The 10,845-nt window shown below is 33.0% G+C and overlaps 2 protein-coding genes across 2 annotated transcripts; one reads left to right on the top strand and one right to left on the bottom strand.

Moving 5' to 3' along the window:
- Window positions 1-3,406: 3,406 nt before the first annotated feature.
- LOC120153396 (transcription factor MYB17-like) lies at window positions 3,407-4,953 on the top strand. Its single transcript, XM_039165354.1, has 3 exons — window positions 3,407-3,886; window positions 4,089-4,218; window positions 4,291-4,953. The coding sequence occupies exons 1-3, from the start codon at window positions 3,754-3,756 to the stop codon at window positions 4,895-4,897; spliced, it is 870 nt and encodes a 289-aa protein (XP_039021285.1). The 5' UTR covers window positions 3,407-3,753; the 3' UTR covers window positions 4,898-4,953.
- Window positions 4,954-6,211: 1,258 nt separating this feature from the next.
- On the bottom strand, window positions 6,212-7,769 carry LOC120153526 (actin-depolymerizing factor-like). Its single transcript, XM_039165463.1, has 3 exons — window positions 7,752-7,769; window positions 6,439-6,689; window positions 6,212-6,362 (listed from the first exon to the last, which is right to left on the bottom strand). The coding sequence occupies exons 1-3, from the start codon at window positions 7,767-7,769 to the stop codon at window positions 6,212-6,214; spliced, it is 420 nt and encodes a 139-aa protein (XP_039021394.1).
- Between the last annotated feature and the right edge of the window lie 3,076 nt (window positions 7,770-10,845).

Raw genomic sequence — 10,845 nt, forward strand, 5'->3', positions numbered from 1 at the left:
AAACAATGGGATCAAGATGGAGACAACAGTTCCCATGACACCGCAGCAGAATGGCGTAGTAAAGCGCATGAACAGAACTCTGAATGAACGTGACAGAAGCATGAGGATACATGCCGGATTGCCCAAATTTCTATGGGCTGAAGCTATCAACACTGCAGCTTACTTGATCAACTGTGGGCCCTCAATTCCTTTGGATGACAGAATACCAGAGGAAGTTTGGAGCAAGAAAGAAATAAACCTTTCACACTTAAGAGTGTTTGGTTGTATTTCTTATGTACACATAGACTCTGCTGAAAGAAGTAAACTTGATGCTAAGTCCAACAAATGTGCCTTTGTTGGTTATGGCGGTGATGAGTTCGGTTACCGGTTTTGGGACTACGAAAATTGGAAGATCATCAGAAGCAGAGATGCCATTTTCAATGAGAATGTGATGTAAAAGACAGGTCAACCATAGAATCAAGTGGCTCCAATACTGAAGCTGAAACAAAGGAATTTACTGAGTTCGAGGAGATTTCTGGAAATGATGTTCAGATCAGTCCTGAAGCAGTTCAAGAAGAACCAGTCACACCAGAACTGAGAAAACCAACCCAACGGTATTCTCCTTCTTTGCACTACTTGTTGCTGACTGACAATGGTGAACCAGAGTGCTATGATGAAGCAATTCAAGTGGAGGATTCAATCAAGTGGGAGTCTTCCATGAAAGATGAGATGGACTCGCTTATGTCAAATCAGACGTCAGAATTAGCTAAATTACCACCAGGCAAGAAAGCGCTCCACAACAAGTGGATTTACAGGATCAAAGAAGAACACGATGGGAGCAAATGCTACAAAGCAAGATTGGTTGTCAAAGGTTTTCAGCAAAATGAAGGTATTGACTACAATGAAATTTTCTCTCCAGTTGTAAAACTGTCTACAATCAGACTGGTGTTGAAAATTGTAGCTGCAGAAAATTTACATCTTGAGCAGTTAGATGTAAAAACAACTTTCCTTCATGGTGATTTGGAGGAAGAAATCTATATGAGGCAACCAGAAGGCTTCATAGAGGCAGGAAACAAAAAACTGGTATGCAAGTTGAAGAAGAGCTTGTATGGTTTAAAACAAGCTCCTATACAGTGGTACAAGAAGTTCGATAGCTTCATGGGTAGCAATGGTTTTACCAGATGCCAAGCAGATCATTGTTGCTACATCAAGAGGTTCGACAATAGCTTCATTATTTTATTGTTGTACGTTGATGACATGCTCGTTTGCAGGCTCAGACATGCAAGAGATTATAAATTTGAAGCAAAAATTGTCGAAGCAGTTTGCTATGAAGGATCTGGGCGTTGGAAAGCAGATTCTTGGGATGAGGATCAAGAGAGACACAAAGTCGGGGACTTTGATATTATCACAGGCTGAGTACATCAACAAAGTATTCTCCAGGTTCAACATGCAAGATGCTAAACCAGTAAGTACACCTTTAGGTGTTCATTTCAGACTCTCCAAAGAACAGTCACCAAAGATGGAGGAAGAACGTGCACACATGGTGAAGGTGTCGTATGCCTCAGTAATTAGAAGTATGATGTATGTCATGGTTTGTACCAGACCATATATTGCTCAAGTAGTGGGAGCTATTAGCAAGTACATGAATAATCCGGGCAAGATACACTGGGAAGCAGTGAAATGGATCCTCAAATATCTGCGGGGTACCACAAACAAAACACTTTGTTTCAAAGGTGGAGATACGATACTGACAGGCTATGTAGATGCTGACTTAGCCGGAAATGTTGACATCAGAAGGAGCGCTACAGGGTATGTCTATACTCTAGGAGGAACCGCAGTGGGTTTCTCAACTACAGAAGATAGTTGTTATCTCTATAACTGAAGCAGAATATGTCGATGTTACGGAAGCCAGCAAGGAGATGGTTTGGCTCCAAAGTTTCTTGGAAGAGTTAGGCAAGAAACAAGAAAACAATGTCTTGTATTGCGACAGTCAAAGTGCTATACATCTAGCAAAGAATCCGTCTTTTCATTCCAGGACAAAGCACATACAATTGCAATATCATTTTATCCGGTCTCTTCTGGAAGATGAGATTTTGAAACTTGAAAAGATAAGTGGAGCTCAAAATCCGGCAGACATGTTGACAAAGACTACAAACAAACTGAAGTTGTGTTAAACTTCAGTTGGCATGCTAGAGTAACAAGACTATAAAAGTTGTTGCATTGATCGAGGTTTAAAGACAGATTAAAATCAGTCTTCAAGTGGGAGATTGTTGAAAGTATTGTTAAAATGATTTTCAAGTTTGGCAACCAACTTTGAAAAAATGGTTTTCAAAGTTTAGTAAATGTTTCTTTGAAAATGGTTTTCAAAGTTTGGTAAATGTTTCTTTTGAAAAATAGTTTTTCAAAGTTTAGTAGATGTTTGTTGAAAAATGATAATGGGATAATCATAATTAATCCCTAGGCTTTAGGGTATTTACAAGATTAAGTCCTTAGTTTCAACTATAAATACCCTAGCTCATTTAGCTTCAAAATCATCCCAAAAATCATTTATTTCTCCCAATACTAGAGAGCTTTCTTGTGAGTAGTGAGTGTTTTGTAAACACCTGTAAATTCTCTCTTAGTAAAAGATCTACAACAGTCCGGAGACGTAAGCAAATTGGCTGAACTCCGTTATCAATTTCATGTATTATTTTTCCGTTTTTATTTCGCATTCTCACTAATCTGGTTATAGAAAAATTACTGGTACTCAGTTTATTTCCCAACATGACATACTTATCAATTTATATAACTTACAACATGAATATATAACTGACATATCAAACATAATATAACATGTCAAAAAACACATCGATACATAACCACCTAATAAAAATAATCACATATGTATGCCATTATTCTAGAAGTTTCGAAACAAAATGGATTTACTTTGATAAATGTTGAAGATGAATTTGTGGCTTCTAGAATGCAATCCAAAGTTGATTTAACAAAACGAATTCCTACAATATGTAATAAATAAACAGAGTAAACTTCAGAATGTTTAATGAGATAATCGAGACATATACGAAATATAATATAATATGCTTAAACAATACATCATTAAATACAAATCTAAACATACTATACAAATTTTTATAACATTTTAAATTAAAATCATTTTAAATTAAGTTTAAATTAAAGTGTATTACGATAAAACTACCCTGACAATGCATGTCATTTTCATAGACATTACTCACCGTCTTTCCTCATTAATGTTTGTATGTCCTGTTCCAAGAGAATCCCATCATTAATGCTTTCCTTCTTCACCTCCACTGCAGTCCCCCTGGTTTCTTTTTCAATTTTTTTTTCTACTATGCAACTCAAAACAAGGAATCCCCGGCCCTCATTAAACTCTCTTCACTGTTGTTTTGTCATTATCTTTTCTTTCCATGATGATTTCAAGTTGTCTTCAATTTTTTGTGTTGTATTTTGTCAACCATTAATAGTTGCACTGTTTTTGTATACCGCATATTGATTGAACAACAACAAAAAAAAAGGCACCAGCAGCAGAAGCCAGCTTGAAACTCACTGATGGACTGATCTTTCTTTGTATTTATTTTTTTGATAATCGGTTTCGATTTGCCTAGATAAGATCAAACTCGCACTTAAAGCATCTCCCTCTCTCTCTCTTGTTGCACCTCTTTATATGTTTTAACTTCACAACACTTGTCACTCAGGAACTCGGTGAAGTTTCTTCTCAAAATACGCCATCTCTTGTTGATTTCTCCAAAAACAAATATGGGGAGGAAGCCATGTTGTGAGAAGAAGGGGTTGAAGAAAGGGCCATGGGAACCAGAAGAAGACGAGATCCTCGTAAATTACATAAAGCAACACGGCCATGGAAGCTGGCGTTCTCTTCCTAAGCTTGCAGGTTTGCTTCAGTCCAAGAAAACCCTTTTTCTTGGGGTTGTTCTTATATGCTTCTTTTATACTACTTTTTGGATGTTTCTTTGTGTCCACTAAAGCTGACACTCGCAAAGTGCTAAGATTTTTAGGGTTTACTGATATTTCAAGTTCATGTGCCTGTTTTGTTTAGATCTATTTGTTTTTAACCAACATTTCTTCACCGACAGGTCTTCTTCGATGCGGCAAGAGTTGCAGGCTTCGATGGACGAACTATCTTAGGCCCGACATAAAACGCGGCCCCTTCACCCTTGAAGAAGAGAAGCTTGTCATTCAGCTTCATGGCATTCTTGGAAACAGGTATTCCTTTTTTTAAATGGTTAGCTTTCTTTGGGAATTTTGGTTTTGTTTGAATGTTTGTTGAATTTCAAGGTGGGCTGCCATTGCTGCTCAACTACCCAGAAGAACGGATAATGAGATTAAGAACCTATGGAACACTCACCTCAGGAAACGCCTACTTTGCATGGGGATTGATCCACAAACTCACAAGCCCTTTCCCCCTTGCGGCGGTCCAACCGTAGCCGCACCTTCATCTCCCGGGACTCGCCACATGGCTCAATGGGAGAGTGCTAGACTCGAAGCGGAGGCTCGCCTCTCCAAGGATTCATTGCACTCTAATTATCCGCCGTTTCTGAAACCAGACTCGGATTATTTTCTTCGGTTATGGAATTCGGAGGTCGGTGAATCGTTTCGTAAGTTGAACACGGAACATTCGACTGCTTGTCGAAGCCCGATATCACAGGCATCTTCATCGGCTGTTACGGTCGATGCCTGCCCCAACATAGCAGGTTCCTCAACCCCAGCAAGCAATCAAATCGAGGAAACAGAGTGTAAGAGCTTCAAGTCAGTCACTGAGGAACCAATGGACGGATCGGATTCATCTTGCTCGAACGAGTCTGAAGATTCATCGGACACTGCATTGCAATTGCTGTTGGATTTCCCCATTAACAATGACATGAGCTTCCTGGAAAACTGTTGACATTGGTGCTAATATGCCACACCTGAAGGCATTGTTATTTTATATAATGTTACCACTATTGCTTGAATTATGATCCAGATTTTAGTGGCAAACCTAGTTTTATGCCTGACTTTTCACCTATGCTATGTGACTAAACCATTGAAGCAGTTTGTTTATTATATATAATAGGTTTAATGCAAAAATAAGTGCTCAAGTTATATATTAAATTAAATTTATGTCTAAAATATTTTTCGTTAAAAATATGTCTAACTATTTTTTTGTTAAACTTTTAGGTGTATTATCCATCAGTATCGTTAAATTTAGTTGTTATCTGACATGTGTTAACTTTATAAAATTTTAAAATTTTTATTTTGAAATAAAAAACTTAAAATTATGACTTATCTATAAAAAAATCAAATTTCTATAAAATAAAAAACTCTAAAATCCTTGATTTCAAACTTATTTTCAAATTTCTCTAGTCATCTCCCGCTACCATTTCCGTCATTGAAAAATTACCTACATGTCAATGTTCGATCATTGATCAGTCATCACCCTTGCATTACCCTGAACTCCTAAATCACTAAACCTTAGATCCCTACTCTTAAATTATTGGTATTTTGGGATGAAAGAGAAAGATGGAGGGAGGGAGGGAATTAAGAAAAAGAAATCTAGGGAAACGGTGGGCAACGGGAAAGGGAACGTGTGGGTGGGTGGGGTCGTTTTGGGGGCTGGGGGGGACCGAGGGACAATTTTTTGAAAAGAATTTTTTTTTACCTTTTAAAAATATATTAACACACGTGTTAGATATGAGTTATTTTTAATGGTATGTGATAATGTAAGGTCCTTAAACTTTTTCAAAAATAATTAATATATAACATTATATACTCAACCAAAATTTATATATATTTTTTAAGGTTTAATGGTATATGATAATTTGAGTTCCTCGAACTTCTTTAAAAAAATAATACAATTCTCAAATTATTTTTACACTTAATGTGACTCTCAAGCTCAAAAAATATATATAATTTTTTGACTAACAATTTCTATTGTTGGCCGTTATAATATTGACCGTTATAATGTTGGCCGATAACATATCAATTCATGATACCATTGCAGGACTAATGACCCATAAGAAAAGCCAATAGCAAAAGTAAATTAAATACCAAGACACGATACTTCAAATATATTGGATAGTCTAGTGAGTTTTCCGTAGCTTAGATATTAAATTTAGATTCTAATTGGTTTATTCATACAATCATCTTTTTTATATCTTTAAAAAAAATAGCTCTTGCAAATAAATAATAAAAAAGTGTAATGGAAATGGCATGAATGGAATCAGTGAGCTCGATCTTTGATGATGTCCAAGCTGAGTTCACTAAGATCGGTTGCTTGCAGCTCAAATTGAATCCCATCCAATTGCCGCTTGAATTTGTCCTTTGAGCTTGCATAAAGCATCTTGCTCCTCACCCTTGACGTATCAGGTGCCCTATTCCCACCACAAAATACTCTTTAACATTTTTTTTTATAACAGATTCAAAAACGAGTGTGTTTAATCATAGTACCATGTAAAGAAGAAAATCTTGGATTTCTGACAATTCTCGTCGGTAACGAAATCGTAATCAAAGACAGCGTAACGGCATTGGTTTTCAGGCAAGGCCTCGATATCTTGGGGACCTCCCAATTTCTCTACCACCACCTCTCGTGTCGTTTCGTCAATCTTGTACAGAATAAACCGATGGTTTCGCTTCGCTTTTAATTCCAAGAACTTGAGCTTGCAATCGTCACCCACACCCATTCCAGATGATGAATTTGCCTAACAATAACAAATGCAATATGTGAAAAAATCCAAACCTAAATAATCAAGTAGAATACAAAATATCAATCAAACAAACCTACAAATTTATATTAAAATAATTCTCGATAAAATCTATAATAAAAAAAGAAGTAAACAACACATTCTAGATCTTAAGATTTTGACGTTTGTCGATTTTCTTAGAACCGCAATAACATAAATAGTTGTAGATATCTACATTTCAATTCAAACTTATACATATAGTTTTAATATGATAAAATGTTTTAATATTTTTAAATATGGATTAAGCGGGAAACATGCTACAAAAATTGCTATATTTTCTTTGAAGTGTTGAGTAATGCTCAATCCCACATAGTATTGGAAACACTATTGGGAAGAGTATTTAAGGCTTGGATTTCCCATTTCCTTGTTGAGTGAAAGAGAACAAGGGGGACTCTCGCGCGCCGCCGCCGCCGTCTCGTCTCGGGTCGTGGTCGTGGTCGTGGTCGTGGTCGTGGTCGTGGTCGTGGTCGTGGTAATACGTGTCTTCGACACGTTCGCGCGGATACTATCTTTTTAGAGAAAATTCTTAAGAAAGAAACAAATACAATAGCTTTTGAAAGAATTTACTCATTTTCTGAATCGCGTTGCGATTCTTGGAATCGCGTTGCGATTCTTGGAAGAATATCGCGTTGCGATTTTCTTTTGACCGTTGCGATTTTCTTTTCAACGTTGCGATTTTCTAAATCGCGTTGCGATTTTTATTTCGCGTTGCGATTTTGTTGGTCATTTTCGCAAATCCAAAAAAAGTTGGTTAAAATCGTATATTATAACTTTTTTTTGGTCACTGAGGCGATTTTCTCTTAATAATAATATTATAAAAGATAAATCCATTTGATTGATAGAAAGAGGTTTTGGGGCATACCATTTTGATGTCCAATAGAGAGTGAGGAAAGGAAGATTCAATTCAGAAATCAAGGATAACTGTGTTTTTTCCCCTTATAAATTATTTTGGAAAATAATAGTGAAAGCTAGGTAGGGGATGAGAGATTTTATTTCCCCCGGGAATAAAAGGTTAATTACAGAATTCCGTTTGCTCATCGCGCTTTTAATTTTGCCACGTTGTGTGGTGCAATTTAAAAATCCATAAATAATTTAGAGGATTGGTGTCTTTTTCATTTTAATTGATATTCAATTTTAAATTTGATTGAAATAATTATTTATCAATAGGTATAAAAAATCAAATTATTATTATAAAATAAAAGATACGTGCCAATACTGATCTGATGGCATCAGTTGATAAGGTTCGTAACAATTTCTGAAACCATTATAAAAAAAAAAAATTCTAAGTATAATATCATTATTAGTCATCTAATCTTCCACGTAATTCGCCAGTTTTCTTAATAATATTTTTATTTTTCAAATATGTAAACGTATTTAAATTTACGTTCTTTAAAAAATTTCAATTGTAATGTTTGTGGAATTAAAACACAGAATATAATAGTTTACAATATTAATAGTTTTATAACATTAATGTATATATGTACAGATATTGTTAATATTTTATTAATATGAATAATTATTTAATGTTGACTATGCACTGAAAGTTACATTTAAGTGTGCATAATAAATGTAACTTTCGATGCTGCTTGGAAAAAAAAGGGACAGCAGCTATTGCTGAATTTTGAAAATGGTAGAACTTCAATTTTAGCCATTGTAATTTAGGATATTTATAAATTAGTTCTTAAAGCTTCAACTATAAATACCCTAGCTCATTTAGCTTCAAAACCATCCCAAAGCATTCTAGCTCTCTTCCAATACTAGAGAATTTAGAGAGTTTCTTGAGAGTTGTTTTCTCCTTTTTATCGAGAGAGAATTATCATTGTTTTCTCCTTGGTAGATCGAGAGAGGTTGTAATTCCTATTTTCTCATAGTGAAATTCTTCTACCGTTGCCCGTGGTTTTTACCCTAAATTTTTAGGGGTTTTACACGTAAATTTTGTGTCTCTTTTATCTTCATTTTTATTTTCTCAAATTATCAGTTGCGATTTTGCTCTATCCGATAGCCGTCTTCCACAACATTTAATACATTATATTTTTTTATAAATAATTTTAATCTACTATCATATATTTTAACAAATAATTGAATAAATAGCAAATGATATGTTACAATAGTTTAAGACAGATTGTAAAAGTGAAAGATAAAAAATAATAATTCTAAATAAGTAAATGAATAAATAAACACAAACCCAAGAGTACTTGTATTAAAATGCAAATCTGTAGAAAAGTAATTGTTATTTATTTTGCCACTTCAAAAGGTATGAAAACTTGGGAACAAGCCATTCTCTTTTGCGTCCCTAATCATTTCTGAACCATCTCCAAACCAAAATGTGGTTACAATTAATTTGTTAAGTTAACATGATGAAAATGCGGAACCCTTTCTAAGACAATTGATTAATTACCTAAACGATTGAATATGCATAAAGGTGAATATTTGATCGAGTTAAGTTAAATTTTTTTTAAGTTATTCGAGTTGATGAGTCATATTTTAAGACTCAAACTTAATTTAATTTTTTTTTCGAGTCGAGTCAAGTTTATGAAATTTGAGTTGTTCGAGTTTTTATATAAATTTAATTATAATTATTTATAGTATTATGATACATATTGATTTTAATATTTTTACTTTCTCTAACCATATAAGATATATATATATATATATATATATATATATATATATTCATTTTTTTTTATAATGGTATTTAAAATATCAAATACAATCTAAGATTAAAAAAAGAGTATAAATAAATCAATAAATTGATGAGAATAAAGAATTTGTAAACAATTATATTCATACAATCAAATTAAGTAAAATATAAAGTTAATAGACTAAATTAAAAAGAGAGAGTACATTTTAGTCTTGTAAATTTAAAAAGTGAATTTTTTGGTCCAAAATTTAAAAATTATAGTTAGTTGGTTTATTTTTTTTTTGGTTTAAACACCCTTTTAGTCGCTATCAATTTTTTAATTAAGCAAAATGACCCTCTTGAAAAGAGAAAATAATTTATTCAATGTAAATTTTAAAAGTAAATAAATAAAAATAACTTATGGTGATATTAATATTTTCTGTCATTACATGACATGTGCCTAGCTGTGATTGGATAATATTTTAAATAAAACTAAACAAAAAAATATAATATAATATTTTTTAAATGTTTTTTTATTTTTATATCATATTTTTCAATTCAATCCTCACTCTCACTCCAAATCTAATTTCTTTTTGAAAATATTTAATGTATATTTGTTTTATAATTTAACGTGTAATCATAATATTATTGTAAGTGAAGTGAACAAAGTTTAGAGTTAGAATATGAATTAATTTTACATTAATATTTCATAAGTGTTTAAAGATTTTACGTAAAATCATAGATTAATTTGTTTGAATTTAAAGTTGAGAGGGATGAAAAGAGTGATTAATCAAAATATTTAGTCAACTAAAAATAATTTAATACTTAGATCAAAATATTATTTTTCTAAAATGTATAAAGTTAAAATATATTTTCTTATAGTAAAAGGACATAATACAATTTTTTCAAGTATAATATAGAGATTAAAAAGTTTTTATAGTAAAGAGACGAAAATAAAATTTGAAATAAACTTATTGTTGATGGGACTCAATTATTTAATCTTATTAAATATTAATTATAGCACAGACCCTAAACCCTTTCACCAGAAAGTTTGCTTTATTTTATTGGTATTTTCATTTATTATTTTTTTAACCTTAGGGATGTTTGCTTGTCTATTAATGAAATTATTTAGAGTTGAATGCTGAAACGTACAGTATTCATTCAGCATGTTTGTTTCGTACCTCTGAAAGATTCAGTAAAACAGTGCTGAATGATTCAACACAAAAGTATATTATGAATGATTCAGAGCCATTATCAAACAACATGTCACATTCAAAACTAATTCATACAGAATCTCTAAATCATTCAGTTTTTGAATCATGCACTTAATAATTCTGAAGTGAACAAACAACCCCTTACTCTTTCTATTTCATTTTTGCCTCTTAAGTTTGTGTTGATCACGTAACTAAAATCTGAAAATGAGGGGAGAAAGGAAGCATCACACTGTTTTGGACCGATATATATGGTCCACGGTATTTATTAATTATTGTTTTT

This window comes from Hibiscus syriacus, unplaced genomic scaffold, assembly GCF_006381635.1.
Source record: "Hibiscus syriacus cultivar Baekdansim isolate YM2019G1 unplaced genomic scaffold, ASM638163v2 tig00111100_pilon, whole genome shotgun sequence".
NCBI lineage: Eukaryota > Viridiplantae > Streptophyta > Magnoliopsida > Malvales > Malvaceae > Hibiscus > Hibiscus syriacus.